The sequence below is a fragment of the Poecilia reticulata genome, chromosome 11 (genome assembly GCF_904066995.2).
Source record: "Poecilia reticulata chromosome 11, P_reticulata-male-v2, whole genome shotgun sequence".
Taxonomy (NCBI): domain Eukaryota; kingdom Metazoa; phylum Chordata; class Actinopteri; order Cyprinodontiformes; family Poeciliidae; genus Poecilia; species Poecilia reticulata.
Window position 1 is genome coordinate 4,868,471 of NC_088840.1, and position 21,438 is coordinate 4,889,908.

The following is a 21,438-nucleotide window of genomic DNA, read 5'->3' on the forward strand; positions in this document are numbered from 1 at the left end:
GTCAATTAAGAGTCAACTTTGCAAAAAAGAGTCAGTATTTACTCAATGACACTTCATGACAACATTTATGAAGACTTTTATGTGTTTCAGGTGTTATGTTTATGACAATGTAATGTCAGTCTTACTTTATATTAAGAGGTGTGTGTATTACCTACATTCTTAATAAGTTAAGATGGTAGTGTTAATACACTGGGATGAGTTTTGGAATACCAAAGCATAGCATAGTACTATTATATGATGTAATATTCCAAGAAAAAAAAGCCACAAAACGCTTGAGTATGTGATTAACATGGAAAACAAATATCACATTTTCCTTTTTTTCCCCTTTTTCACCTCTGCCACAACCCTGATTCCTGTACTGCCTCAATCTCTACCACCTTCTGGTGTGAGCATCTGGGATAGTGAGTTTCTATATGCTATTGGTCTCTAACTAACTGATGGATGCTAAGTTAGTTAGAGTGAAGCTGAAAATATTATTTTGAGAAAGTAATGTTTCATTAAGTCATTTGTGGAATTCAATAACCTTTTGGACAGTTGATTGCGATTAATCGGTAACCACAGAAACCAAAGTTGCCATCTGATTTAATACACCTTGAGACACTGGGTAGGAAAGTGTCTTTTTATTCACTATATGTAAACTTCTGGTTTACTCTTGAAATTTTTTTCATAAAATTAGATCCCAAACTGTGTTTTTATCGTGTTATTTTCCAACATGACCAACTATAGAAAAAAGGGAACAAGCTTTATGGGGAAAAAAACAACAACCCTGAAGCTAACCTTGGCATTCTTGTGCTCAGCAACTTCCCATGCTTGGTTGCACTTGCCTACGGTTACTTGAACTTTAAATTAAATAATGAAGAGTAATGATTTAATGACTCTAACTTATCTTCTGGCCTTTTCTCTATTACACAGTTTAAACATCTTCACTCAGCTGTATTGCGGCACTTCGTTTCATTTTCATTAAAGCGAATTCAAGTGTATCTGATCCAGTTAAACCGAGTGGAGTAGTCTCGGGTCAAATCATGCAGTGGAAGAGAAAAATGTCTCGAGGTCTCCACTGTAGACACAATAGGTGTCTTTCCGTTGACTACATAATTGCGCAATTTGACATTTAGAAAATAAGTTTGCGTAATGGAAACACGACAATTTCGACAAAGCTCATGTTTTGGCAATAGGATGAGTTGTTTTTTTGTTTTTTTTTTGGCAGTATCAAAGTTGATTTATTTCAAAAAACTGCAATGGAACCACTTTTTCTTGCACTACAGGAGTCACATGATCAACTATTGACTCTTACCACTTGCGCAAACCACAAAGATGACAATGAGAGAAATTGGTAGCAGAATGATGTCGCTGCATTTTTTTTGTTGCTTTTTTATTGCTTGTGTGAACAAACTTATCCACCTGTGATTTTAATTGTGTTTCTAACTTAATGGAAACACGGTTGGTTTATAATTTTGCTACATCTTTAGACGTTCAGATGTTTTTGTTCTGTTGTTTTCAGCTGTTTATCCTAAAGAGAAATGCAACCTTCGTTTAGAAGATTTCATTCCAGGAATTTGTTTCAATTTATTTCACATGAAATAATTTCACTTAAAACAATGTTACATGTGAGAAACGGAGCAACTCTTGTTTTGTGTATAGATTTTCTAGTCACAGGCTAATTTGCAAACCCAGTCTTTGATTGGACCTGTATTTGTTGGACCTATATTAAAAGACAGTCAAATTAAAAATTCCTCTCTCACACACACACACACACACACACACACACACACGGAGGCCTACACTGAAGTTCTGCAACTATTAACAAGAAAATAAAAAATACAGTTTATGCATTATTGTCATCAACAAGGGAGAAATGATCAATTTGCTAGCATCACGTCTTCTCATATAGTCTTCAAATATTCTTTTTTTTTTCTTCCTCTTGTGATTTGAGTTTGTCTTCCCCTTTTGATTGTCACATAAACTTTTGCTTGTCCACAAGTAAAGAGAAAAATACTATCGGCGATAAAGCCTGATGCTTGAGTAGACAGTCAAGTTTCTTGAAACGTATGTATTCGCTCTAAAAGAGAGTGATTTTCTCCAACGCAATCAAACAGGATCTCAAGGCTCTACATTGAGACATCCACTTTCTATCCCTTTTTAAATCGCACCCTTGGTCAAATTGTTTTCGGTCATGGTCTACAATTTAATTTCTTTGGTGATAACATAAAAATCTACATCAGTATCAAGTCACTGAGGAAACTGTCCCAGCAATCAGTGGCCAACAATAAAGGAGAGACCAAAGCATGGTTGTCTGCCAAGCGACGTAAACACAACGGCAGCAGAAATGAGTTCACTTCTCAGAGAGGCTGGAGATGAAATTTACCGATGTAGAAATGTTTTCCATCATCCGAGATCCACAATCTTGGTTTGACCTTGTCTGAATCCAAGAAACGTCTTGAGGCTCGGACAACATATCCGTGACTTTGTAAAAGAAACTCTCATTAAGCCTTTATTTTCGTCTATGCTGCTATCGCTTGGTTTTCTATCAAAGCTTTTGAAAGCCTCTGATGCATTTAACACTCCAGCATCCAGTGTCTTTACACACACCGAACCACAACGAAAGTATGTGTTTAGCTGGTAAAGCTTGGAAATAAATTCAGAATCTTGTTTAAGTGAGAAAATGTTCTCGTCGCAATGAGATTTTAAAAACTCGTATTAATGAGATAAATCTCTCATTAAAACCAAAACATATTTTTCTTTTAAAAGGTCGTAACAGTAAAACTACACCTCTCAGAGTTTTTAGATATAGCCTAGAGAAAACGGGGTAAAAAGAAAAGTGGAATCTTTTTTTTTTTCTTTTTTTTGTCCGTGTACTTCTCAAATTTAGTTTGTATTATCACTATTGGGTACCATCATTACTTGAGTTTGTATTTTCAGTATCTTTACTGTGTGTGTATGTTGATGTAAAAAAAGTTATTGAAAATAAAAAGTAAAAAAAAAAAAGTGGAAAAATGTGTACGTTTTATTTTAACAATATCATAAATGTATGGAAGAGAATTAAGGCCACTGGGTAAAAAAAAGAATTAAAAAAATTCTGACTTTAATCTCAGAATTCTGAGAAAAATCTGAATTATTTTTGAGATTAAAGTCAGAACTGTTTGGGTTTTTTTTCAGTGGCCCTAATCCTCTTCTGTATAAATGTGAAGTTTGTCAAAAAAAAAAGTATTCTTTGAATTTATTTTGTTTAGTCAACTAGTTGTTTCTTCGGACATTTATTGGTGTTTTAAGTTCTGTTCTGTTGCTCTTGATTGGTGGTGGTGGTTATCACAGTAACCAATAGCTGCTATTAGCTGCTGCTAACCGCTCATAGGGAGCTACTGATTTGTAGTTTTAGGGTTATTTATTGTAGTTTATTTAATGTTTAGGGGCAGAATCTGTCAGACTGATGTTAACCACCAACTTGATTTCCTCTTAGGTATGTTTTAATTTTTGATACAAAGTAATGTTTCAGTTATCAACTTTGGTAGTGTTTGAATGATACATGTGTGATTTTATTTCCTGTTCTAAAAATATGTATTCATTGTTGTTAAAGATGAGATTAGTTATGTGGATTAATGATATGAATTTAAGTTAAATACCTATATGATCCTAATCTGCTCCCTTTTTCTGTTGCTGTCTAACTATGAGGCAGAAGCTGCTGAACTGATGTTAACCACCACCTTGACTTCCTCTTTTCTTAAAGTAAATATAATTGCCGTGTCCAAATTCAGGGGCTGCATCCTTCAAAGGACCCGGTCTATGTAGGGCGGTTCCTTTGCAGGCTGCAAATATCAAAGACTAGAAGAGTGAAACTGAATTTGGACAGGTCTAGCCATCAGCTAGCTGTCTAGTCTCCACCTCGACGTAGCTCATGTTGCCTAATAACTGTGACTGAGTGAAGCACAGAGCGGCAAAAGAAAAAATAACTGTGCTGAAGTTTATTTTTTAGCCATGTATTACTCCTGATTTCTGTGGTGTTCTTCACATTTTGTACGAGGTTGTTCTATTGTTAAAAAAAAAATCTGTTTGTAAAATGTTCAAACATGTAGCACATTTTTGCAGACATGGATGTCTGTCAAGTTACTTAAACACAACAGCAGCAGGAAATTATTCATTTACAAATATACTTTCCAAATTTCAGATATGACATTATCTATATAGTTAAATAAAACTACCATGTTTGTAGCCTTAACTTCAATCAGTCAAACCAATTTGCTAAATTAAATACTGTAAACCAAGCATTTTACCACTAGATATTACCTGACTCAATAATAATAATGCAGCAGGAGCAGACATCTCAGAAAATGATGGCCCAATATTGCAAGTAGGTGATGTTTTGATGAACCGAGCAGATGCGAGACGTACACAGCTACATTCTCGCTTAAAAGCGTTGAAAAAAGTCATGTTGTCACTTATAGCAAAATAACAATTTGCCTCCCTTCACCGCCATTGCTGCTTTGTCTGAATGCCAGGTTTGGACCCGCAATGAATTATGGGATATGGTGGGCCGTAAAGGATACACCGGACCCATCCTTGAAATCTGGGAAAAAGAAGGCCGTATTTGAAGGAGTCTTCGAATTCGGACAGGCCTTGTCGCCACACTATGATGTAAGCGGTCTACAAATCCGGCCTTCCTTCGAAGGACCCAGCCCCTGAATTCAGACACAGCTAATGAACCCTAATGCGTCTGTTGTGAAATCAACCTATTAGACCCAAGACGAGCATAGAAGGGTGACAAATGTACGCCTCCGGTTTAAAGCGGGAGTGGAAAGGCCTGCTGCAATCCACAGCACTAAAACCCAGAGAATTATCACCATCGTGGCAGAGATTTTTATGCTGACAAAAAATGCAAATGCAACGGTTCATTTCACTCAAGGCCTCCCACACCTCTCCCGCCGATCATGATTAATAGGGCCGACTTCGCGTTCACAACGGAGGACTTCGTCCACCGGGTGCATTAATCTCAAGGTCTGTTTTGTATTCTCTTCGAGGCTGCATCTAGCTATCGGTGACAACCCTGGAAAACATTTGTCTGCATGTGAAGTAGCCTCATCAAAAATGGAGATAAAAACGGCAGACCTCCCTGGCGCCACGCGAACATATAGTCTGTGATTGAAGATCTCCGTCCTGTTTTACTCCGTCAGAACCATCCGTCATCCTCGGCTTTGTCAGTGATTAATGCGAGTCGTTCTGGTACGTAGAATAAATGTGACAAGACACATCCACAACTGGGACTGCTTTTATTTCTATTCACCTTGATATTTGGAAAATACCAAGGTGCATGGAGGAAAGCTTTCAGAATGGAGAAAAAAAAAGAAGCGACTTTTACTCCACCTGATGCTTTTTTTTGTTTTCAGTCACAAAACAATCCGCTGGCTTAAAATAACACAAACTGGACCTTGTACCTCATTTCATGAGTGGATTGAACCTGTTCTGTTGGCTTAATTTCCATATTTATGTGGGAACAAAGCAGGGCTGAATTTTGTTTGCTATGATTTATGTTCCAGGCCTGTTGTGCTCACGTCAGACAACAGAGGCAATATCTTCAACAATGTGTCCTGGATTTCAAGGTATTACATTTTTTGCATCCTGAGAAAATACACAAATTTAAAATGCAACTGTCATAACTGTGTGTTAATTATGTTTTGATTAAGATGAATACAGCACTAAGATATAATTTCTCATAGTGAGAATAGAATGAGGTCTCTTCCTTATTTAAACTCTTTGTGCCAAGGAAAAGAAATGATGCTCCTGGATTGGTCGGTTTGAAAACACTAGCCAATAGTGTGTCAAGTAGCATTATTGTTGAGCAATTTCAGCTACCCGAGTTGCTTTGACTTTTGAATAATTCAGATAGGTTCCTAGGTAACGTACGTGAATAAATGGAATTTCCGTGAATAATTCATAGTTGGAGTACATCGTGCGAAAAATACGCAAACTATCAAATCCGTGAATTGGCGAGAGTCCAATGAAACCCAAAACAAATCAATTACAACTTTTTGTTTCAGACATGCGTACCTGTCGTAAATGTTTTAGAATAGAATTATTTATTAGGTAGAGGCTACAGAGCTCAAAAAACAAACAAAAAACTCACTTTTAAATATTTTACTATGACCCTGGTGAAAACTGGCACATGTTTAAAGAATCAATTCTTAAGGATTTATGGTAGAAATACTGCCAGAAAATATCCAACCTTCTCTGTTAGTGCTGTTTTCTCCAATCAGTTGTTGAAAATCCCAATGCTGCTTCCTTTTAAAAGGGAAAAAACACAAACAATAAAGCTTTGAAAATGTATTGAATTCATCGAGCACTTAGCGCGGTTACCTTTGCGTCAGTCAAGCTCCACATCCTACTCAGGGGCATAAGGGAGAATACATTTACAAGCTCCGCTTTCCGATTTGTTTTCTTTTAATTTCACTCCACCAATATAGACGATGTGAAGGTCAATTTTGAAATAAATAAATAAATAAAAAAGAACCATATCCATTTAAAACGTGAGGGGTGATGCTTCTGAAAAAGAAAAACATGCCAAAGGGGGTGCACAAGTTAGCAGGGTGCTCAAGCTTTCACATGAATACTAAAGTCTGTCATTCATTGCTAAGTCACGGAGTGGTTTTAAGAAGCTTTGAATATTTGAATATTTTATCCTTAAAAAAAAGGAAACAAATTAGGCTGCAACAGGGCGATGCGTCGTATAGCTGAAGATTGCTTAAACAAACACATACTTTATCATGGTAGAGGTGAGGATATTGCTCTGCGCTAGGATTTTCTCTCAAGCCGCAGTGCTTTGTGCTGCACACAGTGACAGCAGCCTAAACTCAACAAGGCAGCCTCACAGGGACTCAACACACCAGAGGAAGTCCATTGCTTCAGGCAGCTGCAGGTACATGGATGGGGTGTGAAGGACGTGACTCATGAGTCTGCCGTAGTCGGCTCACGAGAGACTCTCTAAACGAGCGGCTAATCTAATTCTTTCATTATGAAATTAGATATAGAAAGTGCAGGACACATGAGGGAAGGTTGACTGGAGATGTGATTTACATGTGCAAGGATGGCAGGCAAAGATGAAAATAGAGTATCTGCCAATTTAGGTTGAGGGTATTTTTGAGCAAGTGTGCTTGTAGCCCAAAGCTCCTGAATTCGCTTGTTGAGCCTTTAGGCCTGGCCGAAACCGCACCTAACATACACCGAGTCATCACAAACAACACCCAGTCTGCCCTGATACTCTGGTTTGCACATCATGTCCTTGGGTCTCCTACTGTACTTAAGTCTGATTGGTGCTATTTCACATTACGCCTAGCTTCAGAAGCAAAACAGAGTTTTAAAGGGGTAGTCTGAAATGTTTCTCGTTCTTGTGAAGATCTTTACTTGTAAACGTTTATTGCAGTGGCTTTGCTGAAGAACATGGAAGTCATCAGGGTAATTTAAGTCTAACAGAGTATCAGGAATACAGCAGTACACCAGTGAACACTGTCTACACTTTCATAGGAGGCTGCTGCTGAGTTTTTTGATGTCTTATAATATACATTGGACCCCCACATATTTGCAGTTTATTACTTGCTGATTTTCTGTGGAATATGACCCTACATTACTTGCTGATGTTTTCATATCTGGAATATTTTTAAAAATGCAGCTTGGGAGGGTGAAAAATACCTAGACACAATGCTATTTAGTTTGCTTTTGGCAGACATTTGCAAAGAGGCCAATCCAGGAGTACCATTTACTTTTCTTGGCACTGATTGGTTGCAAGTATAAGACTGGAAATGAGGTTTGCAATTAGTGCAACCCTCCTTACTTAGTCTGCTACCCCCGCGACCCGACTCTGGATAAGCAGCAGAAGATGAATGGATAGTGTTTTAAGATAATTCTATAGATTTTGGCTCGTAATGCTTTGTAATTTCTGTTCTAAGTTTGCATTTCACTGGTGGACACTGCATGGCAAGACCAACACTAAGATCAGACCTTCCAAGATCAATGTCGCACACCCCAAGATCAAGACTAGACCAGACCTCTCGCGACTAATTAATTTTGCAACATTAAATGTCCCTTTGTGATCAATAAAATACTTCTGAATTTCAATTGAATTTTGAAATCTTAAGACCTCCCAAGACCAACACTGAGGCCACACACCCCAACACCAAGACCAGACCTTCCAAGACTGAACCTCCCATGACCAAGACTGAGGACAAACGTTTAGAGTCCGGCTAATACTTCAATACATTGAGGGCGGGGTTTGTTTGTTCACCACGAAATGCAAAACTTAATGGAGAAACGGAAACCAAAACTACTACTTGTTATTGAATCAAGAACTGACATAATAATTAAGGCTTAAGTTATTAAATTCAGTCACAAATTGATACACAATCGCTAGTTGTATGATAAATAATAAACACAATAATGGAGTAATAAAGATTTGTATGCTAGATGTGAAGTCGGTACCGGTTCTTCTCAGAGCAAGGCCAGAAAATAACAGTACGGAGCCCTCCGTCCCTGGCTCAGGTCCTACCTCCTTACAACCATTTAGCAGAATCTCACTTTAAAAATCCTGAACTCTCTCCTTAAGATCTTGTGAGAACACTTGTAAATCCTTCAGCGCCCTGTGATTCATCTCCTTTATGCTTGAGCGGGAAACGTTACTAATGGCTTTTTTTCCCCCTTTTCGATAAAAACCAAGCTACAAGTCAGTATTTGCTCAAATGAAATTCTCCGCTCTACACTTACAGGACTTATATACGTGATGCCATCAGATGTAACATCCAGAGCTCTCTGATGGTATTATTAGCTACAGAGCAGAGATTTCATAGAAGATCCCTCTGGATTTCATCTCAGCTGCCTTTACCATCCCTGAGTTTTCTCATTCATTATTCATTCTGCCAGGTGAAGCTGGAGACACTGAATGAGAATGACAGGAAAGATTAGGGGATTCTTACTTATAGTACCAGCATTGTGTTGTTCATGCCGAGGAGTTGAGCCATGAGACGGACCAGCACATTGCACAGAAAACATTTCAGGCTCTGTCTGTGAAATTTCCCCATCCTTCTTCTCCTTTATTTCCATCAACTGAAACTCAGCATAAACTAAACACGGTGCCATCACTCATTTCAAGTGGCGACTCTGCTTCCAGCTAATCGCTACCAATGAAAAACGCAGGAAATAGTGTCAGTCAGCGAAAAAAAGAAAAAAAATAGTCAAACCTCTTTGCGGCAAGTGAAGTGCTGAGGTTCTGAGAAACAGCCTGAGTGTGTAGTTGCATCGGGAAGGAGTGCAAAAAATGCAGAACTCATGATGAGGTCCAATAACTCTTGTAAAGGTGTTGGAATTAGCTGCATTAAACCGAGGAGAGAAGCGGCAAATCTGAAATTAATACCGAGGCCTCAGAAGCCGTTTGATGCCTGAAATGCGTCTACACACCTGACACACACTGTGCATCACACATTCCTGCCATGAATCATTTTTACTGGGTTTTATTGGGTTTTCTATGATAGAATAAGCCAATATGAAGCAATGAAATAGGTGAAAAGAGGTTTACATACACTGAGTAAAATGATTTTTTTTTCTTCCCATTTCCTGACATTAAATCAGAAACTTCTCTAGTTTTAACTCGGCTTGAATGACCAAATTATTTCCATTTGACAGATTTGCTTACTAGTGTCTTCAAAATCAGAAGATGACACACATTTCCACACTACTTGGTTGCATTGCCTTTAAACTGTAATATTTTGGTTAAATGTTTTTGGACGTCCTTCCACAAGCTGCTCACAGTAGTTTGTTGGAATTCTGGCCTCCTTAGATAATTCCACATAATTTTCGTTCCCCACAACGCCACCAGTTCCTCCTGCAGCAAAACAACCACTAAAAACACAATGCTGCTACTCCCGTACTTCATAGTTGGGTTAGTGTGCTCCTATTCTTACCAGCATCCCGCTTTTTCCTCCAAATGTGACAAACCGTTCCAGTTTAGTCTCATCAGACCACGAGGCATGTCCCCAAAAGTGAAGGACTTGGTCCCTGTATTCATTTTTACTTTTCTTTTGGAGTAATGGCTTCCTCCTTGGTGAGCGGCCTTTCAGTCCGTCATATATCAATAATAATAACAACTTAATAATGATAATAAATTTGTGAAAAAAAATGGCTGAATGTAGTGAAACAAAGTGTTTGGCTTTTGGTGTGGTGTAGATTTGCACATTTTGAACCAAAACCCGTTAACCTGACAGAATCGTCTCCATCCTGAGTGGTGCACTGATTGGATGTTCCCATCATGTCAATACTTTGAATGAACGTGGTATGTTCAAGCAGCTGGAAATCCTTCACAAGGATGACCCAGACTTTTGTTGTTTTTGCTAATAAAATCTGAATAGTCTGAGGCGTGTATTTGCATTGAGCATCACTGGGACATTATTTGATAGAAGTGACATTGACTTCAGTTAAAACTTTGACGATTTACCTTTAGTTATGAGACTGTAAGGTCTCTTTGCCATCACCCTAATCATTAATTCCCTCTGTAGATTTTCTATTGGATTTAACACATTAATGTCACTTCCGATATTGGGGGTAATGTGCAGTATAATAGTTATTAACATGTACTGTTATTACGGAAAGCAGTATGTAAATTTTTTTATGCTTCTAATTTAACTTTCATCCACTGAGAAACCCTGAGAATAAAGCCAACTTAAGCATGATTGTCCACCTGTAAAACTGACATGTTCCAGTCGCTGATGCACTAAAGTCAGAACTAAATGTTTGACTCTTCTGGCCCCGCTCTCAGTCCGGCAGACAAAACCACTCTCAGGTATGCTTAAACGTCTTCAAAACGGCCCAGTTTTGATTTCCTGAACAGCCCACGAGAGCAAGAAGCAGCGGTAAGACACGGCGAAAGGCAATTTCCACAAACCGCAAAACCGAAATCACTTTACAGCAACTACAGCCCTTGAAAAGTTGTTGACTCCTCAAAAGCGAAGATTAGGCTGGGGAAAAAAATCAAAGCTTGTGTGCACTTCTTCTTCTTCTCCTCGCCCTCTCCTCCCTGTTCTCTGAAGTGTGAACAGGCGCTTTGCTGTCTCAGCTCGGCAACCTTTGATCAGCACCCGAGTCTTTTGGACAAGGTCGGGGGAAACAATGCGACGGTCGACGGGCCGTCGAACGCGGTGCGACACCACCTGTTTGAGAAAAATGTTGTTTGCTCTGCCATCAAACCACCATAAGACCTCAAACCGAGAGGCAGCAGCAGCCCGTTTGTTATTGATGCGTCCCCTTGGTAAAGCTGTTAATGTTGATCTCTTGGACTGCGCTCGCCCTTTGAGGTGTCCGCAAATCTGTATTTACCCACAGAGGCTAGGATTGCTTGAGCATCGCTTTGTGTCAGTACAGCTGATGAACGGCCATGCCGTTTGTTTTCTGCTCCCTTAGCAAAAATGAAATCAGCACACGAGCCATATAGTCTTTCTTAGCCAATTTGCTTTCCTCCCCTTAGGGTGGAATTTGAACGAACTGATCAATTTCTAATCAGCAAAAAGGAAAAAAAAAAACTGCAGACCTGTTCTAAAGAAATGGAATTCACCACAAATCTTCTCTACAAACTCTTAAAAAAAATGTTAAGGAGCAAAAGGGAGGCGGGAGTTGAGGTTTGTTAGATTCCCGCGACTCGCTCCTTCAAACCCATTTCTCGTTCTGTGAGGTGATGATGGCGTTTAATCTGCACTGCAGATCCGCTGTTACCTAAATATAGAGTTATCGCTGGAGTCCCAAAACGCTGCTGCACATCAGAGGGATAGCTGGTCCCCCTTACAAAGGCGGAGGTGGCCTTTTCATGTTGGAAATGAAACCCCAGGCCGCCTGCTGCCGTTTCCTGTGCTGAAAAAGTCATGGTCTGAAAAAATGTAACTTTGATTGATTGGAGTTATACAATCAATCAATCAAATTTTATTTGTATAGCACACTTCAGCAGCAAGGCATTTCAAAGTGATTTACATAATTAAAATAAAAAGTGACATTGAAAAATAAAAATAAATTAGAAAGTAAAGATAAAAACATTAAAGAGATAAAAAAAAAAAGACAAAAACATTATTCGCATGAGGACTTGCCCTTATGGGGTCTCCTCGAAAATAAGAGGCTCTACAAGCCTTTCCTTCTGTAGGACTTTAGTCAAACCGCCATTTGACAAGGACTCAAACCTTTATAACTTCTTTAGTCAAACTACCATTTGACAAGGACTCAAACCTTTATAACTTCTTTAGTCAAACTACCATTTGACAAGGACTCAAACCTTTAAAACCTCTTTACATAATAAAAAAAAAGAAAAAAAAGGTAAATACATCAGACATCAAAAACCCACACTCTAACCCTAATTTAGCCATAAGCAACTCTAAACAGGTGGGTTTTAAGTTGAGATTTAAAGGCACCCAGTGTTTGAGCTGTTTTACAGTTTTCTGGAAGTTTGTTCCAAATTTGTGGTGCGTAGAAACTGAATGCTGCTTCTCCTCGTTTGGTTCTGGGGATGCAGAGCAGAACCAGAAACAGAAGATCTGAGGGGTCTGGAAGGTTGGTACAGCAATAACATATCTTTAATGTATTGTGGTGCTAAACCGTTCAGTGATTCATAAACTAACATCAGTATTTTAAAGTCTATTCTTTTAGTTACAGGGAGCCAGTGTAGGGACTTTAAAACTGGTGTTATGTGCTCCATCCTCCTGGTTTTAGTGAGAACGCAAGCGGTATTTTTCCAAGTATTTCTGTCACTAGTGTGTGTCAAATACTGGCGTATGTTTGAAAAATCCAGTTTATACTGATAAAGATGTACAAATCAGAGTTTGTGACCAATTTTCCATTTTTAATTAGTAATTCTTTAACCTACTGATACAGATTTTACCTTAAACACTTTTAGGCTTTCGATCCTGCAAATAATGTTTTGCTAATCCTTCTTCCAGTTATTAGTTGTTCATTTTTAGGAGCAGATGTCTACCCATTGTGTTTGAGACTACTACTTTTTGATGTTTTTATCTCTTTATCCACTTGATCTTATCAACTTAGCATCGTAAAGCTCCGTCTCTGTGTGTACCTCCTGTAAAATATAGGCTCCTATAATAACTCCAAGATTGACAAAAAGATGCCAGAGCTCCATGTTAGCATTTGAGGACAAATAAAATATATTTCTATTCTAAGATAAAAGAGGCTAACTTTAAATCTCGCTCTCCATTTCCTCTATTGCAGATTAGCTAAAGCACAGATATGTTTGACATCTTGATTTTTCAGTTTCTTTTTTAATACCATCTTAACTCTCTGCACTTCTTCTAACTTTAGGTTTTAAAATCTCTTGCCGACATTGGTTGCGTTTCAGTTAAACATAAATAAATGAAGCTTCATTGAAACGCACCGGATTTTGAAAAAAAAAAAAAATAAATCACGTTTTTTGATAGATTTTGGCTCTAGAGGAGGTGGTTTTTTGGCTTTATCAAAATAGCTGTATGATGCAAAAACTGCAGTGGAAACAACTTTTTTAATCACACGAGTCGCATGATCAACAACCGGTTATTACTGCTGGCGGAAACGACAAAGAAGACAAAAGGAAGTGGTAAAACGGAGATCATACTTAAATACTTTCTGTAAGAAATGTATGTATTGATTGCAGTATGGTTGCGTAAGCATTACGTTTAACCAACTTACTGTTTGTCACTAATCATTACAAATTAGTATCACTATGCAGGACTAGCAACCAAGACAAAACAAAGTCTTTGAAAGAATCTAAACACTCAAACTATTGATGAAAACCACTTCAACGGATGACGACAAAGTCTGCCTTTCTGAAAGCAGAGCATTAAAAAAGTGGGTTGTTTAAAAACTTTTGTTGGGAATGGTATGAAAGTGCACTTTCATCAATAGTATTTCGACCGCATCGTTTGTTTTGTGGTCCTCGGGACACCGGAGTGGAGCTTTAAAGCTTCTTTTTACAGCAGATGACATTTCAACTGCTGAAATAAATTGCAGTAGCTCTACCTATTTTCCCCCCAAATGTTTCAAAGAGGAACTCCCAGTGGGTGATAAACTACTAACTCCTACAACACTGTAGTGAGCATTTATGACCAGTGGTTGATTTATGAGATTGAGCTATGTATAAATATTCAGGATGTACTTATTCTACCTTTTTATTTTATTTTATTTTTATTTATTTTATTTTTTAGAGCTTTTATTTCAGTTAATTATTCTGTATCTTGGCAGTTTAAGATTATTGCAGCTACTAGTAAGTTTACACGCCCATAATAATATTTTTATTAATCCCCTCTCATTTGTTCTTTTATGCTGCTGTTTCCACCCTAAAACCTGCTTCTACTTTTAAACTGAGCAATTCTTCTTCCAATAGTAATTTTTTAATACAAAAACTACATTTGCAGGTTTCATAACACAGTTAAAAATGGGTTGCAACCATCTTGCTAAATCCTTTATGCTAATACCAAACTGAGCTTATTCTGCCATTTCTCCGTGTTTTGACATTGTTTATTAGATTGGACAATTGGCCAAGAAAGCTAAAAAGATCAGAAATTCTTTAATTTCACAGAGCACTGCTCCTCCAAGGCTCCATTACTCGGCTCCTTCAGACTAGCCAGCAGCAATTGGCAAACAAATGATGGATTTACACATGAGAGTTAATTGTAGGAGCTACTTCTCAGTGAAGTGCTGGTAAAAATGTTGCTAAAGGTCTAGTAGAGCAGACATGTTGTGATGACTTCCTGAAGGCAGAGTTTCAGAAAGAACTAGAATTGTTAAAGAGACAGAAGCCCAATTTCAAGGTGTTACATTCCAAAGTTAGATTTCTTTTAAGTCATATTTGATATACGTAAATAGCATTTGTACAGCAACTTACTGACGTTAGCAAAACTATTTGATTGTGCTATAAAATAGCAAGAAAAACAAAAGGCAGAATTACAGTTTGAACACCTGAATTGTCTGAACTCAATAGGAATTTATTTTTTCCTTTGGAAGATCTTGTCCAATGGCCACTGGAAATAGCCCACAGCAAACTATTTCCTTAGGTTTTGCTCTTTGTCTGGTCAATCAATGATCTCTGGATCTCAGATTATCCAGACAGCAACATTTTCTCTGCACTGGGTGAGCAGGGGCCAGATAATCAAATCTGTTTTGCTCCAGGTTGGTTGCAGTCATTTTCACTAAAAACACTAATAGTCTTTTTAAGAGCTGTGTAATGTGGCACCAAAATACAGCGCTGTGAAAATGGTGTTGCCCCCTCAGAGATTTCTTCAGTTTTTTTCTTTTGTCACATTTAAATTTTTCATACCATTAATTAAATTTTAACATTAGACAAAAATATCGGAGTAAAATCGTAACAGCCGTTTTTAAATGATGATTTCATTCATTATGGGGAAAATAAATATCTTTCTGGGGGGAAAAATATTTTTCACACATCTGAGAAAGCATGTAGTGCTTTCCGCTAAACACTTAAGCTGATTATGTGCCATCAGTTCATCTGTAGGAACGTCATGCTTGAGAAACTAATGATATTAAGCATTCTAGCATACTAGCAAAAAATAAAGGGATATTTCCCAGTCCTTTAAATTGACATCTGTTAAAACTGGTGCTGTCAATTAATTAAAAAATATATTCAAATTAATCAAACTTTGGTACTGCGATCAATCAAGATTTTTCACTGTGCTTAGCTTTCTCAGCTTGAAATATATGCATGTTTGCATGAAACAAACAACTGAAGATGGACAGAAAACGATGCCAGTCTACACATATGATTTGAGGAGTTCATATGAGCAGGAATATTTTTCAGTTCCTCAGGGTGAATCGCAGAACATTTGTTTTTAGAAAACTATTACAATACATATCATGTGACCAGCACACAAACCTAACTCAGCCCAACTGTGCTGAGTGCGACATGGTGGTGAGCAGCGCTGCGCCCCACGCTGACTAACTGCATCTTAATGCCTAAAATAAAATAATTATTCACGTCAGGCTTTCTTGGGACTTGAAAAAATAAAATTTCTGCCAAAGCAACTCAAGTCTGTTTTTCCTTACTATGCTTCTAAATTATAAGTAGCCCTTTAATGTTGTAAAACACACACTTCTTTTTTGATTTCCATGTTTTTGACATCATTGAAGAGCTAAGAAATCATATTCTCTGTAAATAATTCAAATGGCCCCGAGTAGACTGGTTTATTGTATTGTCGTGATCTGTCACATTTACAAAACGGCGCCAGTCTTATCAGGATGAACAAAGACAACATAAGTGACCTAAGAGACTAATTTTTTTTATTATTATTATTTCAGATTGTATATATTAAGATGTTCTTGAAATGCCAGTTTCAAGTTAGGTGGTCTGTGAGTGTTTACTAAATGGGTCAAGTCAGCTGGAAAAAGTTTTGGAAACACAGCTGTAGAGGTGGAGCGAGCGCCTCATATACGGAGGCTATTGGTCCTCAATTTAACTTTCTGTGGTTTGATTCCTGACCAATATGCTTTTGCTGCATGTCTTCTGCATGTCTTCTCCCATTCTGTCTGCATTCATTTCCTGTCTAAAATATTAAAAATAAAGGCATCTAACATGACTGAAAACCCTGTATTAAGAATAAGAATGGTTTTGTTCAGTCGTTGGTCTAGTAAGGTGTGCCATTGTCCGACTAGGCCACTTTCTGTACATGTAATTGTCACTTGAACCTTACTTTGGAAATTTTGAACTATCCCTTTAAATCCTGAATGTTGCTTTCTCTGTAAAAACCTTTTTTTCTCTTTGTTTGTGCTTCAGGTTGATAAGAGAAGAGTGAAAGACACAGCAGTCACTGACCCTGCAGAGTAAACACCTGATTGGTAAAAGCGGTTTTCACACAGAACACACACCGTCCTCTGTTGGATTTCAAGATCTTTTCAAAATAACAACACGGACGCCTTTGAATGAGGACGTTTATGAATTAAATCCTCATCTCTCTGCATAGTAAGGACGCCGGGGTTTTCCATATTACACCATGTGATTGAAATATTCGTGGATCTTAACTCGCCATGATGCCATTTCCCTTCACTGCATTCTCCGAGTTTTCAACCAAGTGACTTTGTGACAAGATGTCTTTGGTCAAACGGAGAAAGTTCAGAACTTTTGCTCTCCTGCTGTGCGTCATTACCTTCACCACGCTCCTGTTCAGCTTCACTTTCCGGGACCCATCGCTCTACTTCTTCAAGTACTTCCGGCTCTCGGACAGCTTCTTCTCCAAGGGGCCGTGCTCTTGTCGGCAGTGTGTCGCCGAGCTGGAAGGCGACCCGTGGTTCGCCGAGCACTTCAACCTCTCCATCCACCCTCTGATGACCAGGGAGAACAGCTTCCTCTCTGAGGAGACCTTTAAATGGTGGCAGGTGAGATGTGGAAGATATTCTCTTGTCGCCGTCTTATGAAAGCTGGAGAAGCGGGTAGGGGAGCTGGTTCTGGAAACGGGCGAGGTGCAGATTCTGAAAGAACGCAGATAAAGGGAGCTCATGGACAGCTGTGACACTTCCAAGGTGTTTGTTTTGGCCTCATTGATTGTTTCCAAATCCAGGGGATCTTTACCAGGATCAGACTGCGAAGCAAACTCCCACACACCATTTGTATGCATTTAATGAATGCGATGGGGGAGAAAAAAAACTGTTGTTTTTCTCTCACCGCCTCTCCTCCTGTTTATCTTTAGATAAGCACAGCTATGTTTTCAATCGTAACTCGGAGTCTTGGATAACGCCGTGACATTTCACTCTCTTAAAATTTTCATCAGAAAGCGCAGCAGTGTTTAGCGGTGGAAACGCCAGCAGCAAAGCCATGAAAGTACAGCAACATCCTGCTGACTAGTAACACCTTTGACTGCAGAGCCAAATTATCAAGGTCTTTTGCGATCCTACAGTACCGCATCAAAAGTAGAGAGGGTACAAAAAACATACACGCACCTTTATTAAAATGCCTGTTTTTTGTGATGAAACTTAGAAAAACTAAAACTTAATTAGCTACACCCAAGGACTCCAGTGAAATTTGGGTTTTGATAAAAATGCAACTGTAGTACATATAATTTAGTAAATGTTTGACTATGGACTCCTTGCATGTTGTTGTTTATACGTGGAAATTTTGCACATGTGCACAACACTGGAGGGCAAAAAGACCATAATTTTACTTGCCATCCATCTAAGCACCTGCTCTACTGATGATCTGTCAATGTCGGTGTGTCGGTCGCCTTTTTTTAATTTATTTTGTAACTGAACCAAAACACACTGAATTCCACACATCTTCATGCTAAGATTGTCAAAGTCAAGCTAGCATAGCTACTTCTTTCTTTCTCGCTAAATTTGTCTTAAAACTTTTTCCTGACCTTCTTACCTAGTTGTCTTAATGTTGACAATTAGTAGTAAAGCAATGCATACCTTTTTCTTTTATACAACAGGCACTTACATTTAAGATTTAGCACTTTATATTGATAACAGCTAAAACCAATGGTAGTCATTGTCAGCAAAACTATGACTACAATTGGTTTTTCCATGTGTGTATATAGCATTATTAAAGTTACTTTCACTTTTTTTTTTCAAATATAAAAATACATTTTGAGTGTGCACCAAACGGGCTAGAACCGCCCCTGCTCGCAGCCTGAGGTGTCCCCACGTTCACCTCGCATGACACCTAATTAGAAACCAGAGTAAAAAAAAAAGAAAAGAAAAAAGAAATTGATGACAAGGTTGTCTCCTGTCACTACTCATTCCAGAGGATGTGTCTACCTGGAGATGCCGCTGTAAGGCTGAACACCGGGTTTACCTGGGCCCTTTTCTCCACTGAGCTGTCAAAGCTAACATGGACATGCTAACATGCTAACACTATGACAGAGGGAGTGAACAGTGTGAGGCTAAAAGTGATAAGGTAATTTAACATGCTAACACTGTGACAGGATAAAAATAGTATGGGGCTCTATCTGATATGTCATTTGATTAGCTTAAAAGCCCTTTTTGAGACCAGAACGTGAAGCGCTAACAAACCAGCTAGTCCTGTTAATCTGATGGAATGTGTTTAAAAATAATATTAAGCTTCTTCGTCAAATTATGTAATCCTGCACCCATTACTGTGAAGGAAACCTTGAAGGAAATCTAATGTGGCCTTGCATAAAAAGCTAACTTCTCCCCTGAGGTCATGTCGGAAATAAATTCCGCGTCTGCAGCTCGGCCGTCCTCTTTACAAGTCGTTTCTACTTAAAGCAACCCCCAGGGGGTCTCTCCCCTCCCTCAAAGGCTTTCTTTTTGTCGTCACCAGTGGTTGCAGTCAGAGAGGCAGCCGGCCAACTTCTCCGAGGTGGTGGAGGAGCTGTTCCAAGTCATCCCTGACGATGTCCTTTACGTGGACGCCAGCCCCGAGCGCTGCCGGAGCTGTGCTGTGGTGGGGAACTCCGGGAACCTTAAGCGGTCCCGCTACGGCGGCCTCATTGACGCCTGCGATTTCATCATAAGGTAGGCTAAACTTTTACACCGAGTTACATCAACAGTGACTGGGTACATTTCTCCAATCATCCTTACTTGAAAAATATAAAGACATATATTAGACAGCTCAAAACGTACCCACATACAATGCACATGGGTACTTTGTATGTACCCATATACATACAAAGTAAAATTCATGGGAATTAGATGCACCGTGATTGCTCTTCACTAGCCAGTTATTTTTACATTTTAAAACCAGTTTTAAAATTCGTATTTGGGATGAAGTTTGTTGCATCTGAATTGTGGAATTAAAGTAAGAGATATAAACAGCAACATTTGAATATTGTAACATTAAAAAAAAACTCACAAGCTGGGGCTCCCAGTTATCTGTCACATGAACTGAAGCGTGGCAGAGCAGCAGGAGACAGAGTTCTCCCCAGATGGATTCTGGGTCTGTATTGTATGGTGTTAAAATGTACGACTGGATTTATAATAACAGCTAATTTAGATGCTAATAGTCTAGATCACCATCTTCAATGAGACTCTGTGGAAAACATGACTACTGGCTGTGTCCATGTGTAAAACCTGTACATCCACATCCCTCATTTGGCTGCAACTTTAAAATCTGCTCAAATCTGCCTCCAACTTATTTATTATGAATCTGAGAAATCAAGTCTCGCTCTGTATTCTAAGAGGGCTTCTGCGCCAGAGCGAGTTCTCCTTACACAATAACATTATTCTTTTGAACAAAAGCATTTTTTTAACCAAATGTATTGATCAGAAATGTTGCACGACCTTAAGTATTTATTTGTGAGAAAAATTAAGTCTAATTGGTTTTTCCTCTTGAACAAATGATGCTCTGAAACAAACGGAACCTTTGCTTTTTCTTTGTTCGGCAGATGAAAGTGCTGAAATGAGCCTTTGTGTCTGACTCTAACAGACAAAAGTAACTTCTGAGGCTTTTGAATTATGTTTAATTAAAAATTTACTTCTGAAGCATAAATAAGTTACACCAACGATTAAAATTAGATTTCACCTTGTGCACTCGTGTGTTACTGTCATAGTTGATCAAGTTTTTCTCTGGATAACTTTTGCCCTCTTTCAGTTTCCAGATGAAGCATTTTAAGCCACAAAATGAAGATGCAGGTGATGTCATTGTTGTGTAAATGAGGGAGATTAAATCTTCCTTTTATCTCTTTTATATGGTGACATTGGGGATAAAGAGAGCCACACTGGACCCAACAGCCAAAAGCTTAAAGTGGTTAAAAAAAACAAGAAAAACTGCTTTTGATCACAAAGAAAAATGCAACAAAAGTGTTAAAAAAAAGTTTGACGACAACTGGACACTTTATTGATTCTCTATGTATTTGGACATATGTTTAATATAAATGTCAATACAGAATGTTTCAAAAGATATTAGGGCTACAATCAACAATTTTTTTTGTAATTGATTCTGACAATTAATTGCATAAAAAAATTTCTCATTTGCAGATTTTTTTTCATTTAACCGCTTAAGTCTTTTATATACAATAGTAGAAATGCATAAAAAGATGCAAGTTAGCAAATAATTCAATACAGTTTAGACTTTATTAGAGTGTATACTCCAGACAATTAATCAATTACTAAAGTAGTCAATTATTTCAACAATCGAGTTGTCGCGATAAATCCAGTTAATCGCTTCAGCCTTCAATAATAGAAAAAAACTATAAAACAGAAAATGCCTTCGAAAATATAGCGACAACAAAAACAATTTCTGGATAGGACTAATTCAGAACGCCCCTTTATTGATTCCAACTTAAAATGATTAAAGTTGCACACAGGACGTCATTACTCAGCAGTTTGAAGAATGCTAACCCTCAGATATCGGTGTCGGAAGTCAAAACAGTGGATCGGTGCATCCCTACTAAAAACTTCCAGAGTAATTTCTCTGAAGCTGAAATGACCGCGATCCAAGTTCTGGGCCTAGTCAAAGCCTGGATTTTCAATCTCACTGTG

The 21,438-nt window shown here is 38.3% G+C and overlaps 1 protein-coding gene across 4 annotated transcripts in view; it reads left to right on the top strand.

Annotated features, from left to right (window-relative positions):
• LOC103472023 (CMP-N-acetylneuraminate-beta-galactosamide-alpha-2,3-sialyltransferase 1-like) overlaps positions 1-21,438 on the top strand; it is a 110,233-nt gene that overhangs the window by 65,583 nt on the left and 23,212 nt on the right. For 2 of the 4 annotated variants that reach the window (XM_008421370.3, XM_008421368.3), the window contains exons 2-4: positions 5,529-5,591; positions 16,778-17,376; positions 19,280-19,473. In XM_008421370.3, the coding sequence (XP_008419592.2) occupies positions 17,089-17,376; positions 19,280-19,473 (482 nt within the window). In that variant the 5' untranslated portion in view covers positions 5,529-5,591; positions 16,778-17,088. The remainder of the gene's footprint in view (positions 1-5,528; positions 5,592-16,777; positions 17,377-19,279; positions 19,474-21,438) is intronic. The other 2 variants (XM_008421371.3, XM_008421369.3) reach the window with 1 other exon arrangement.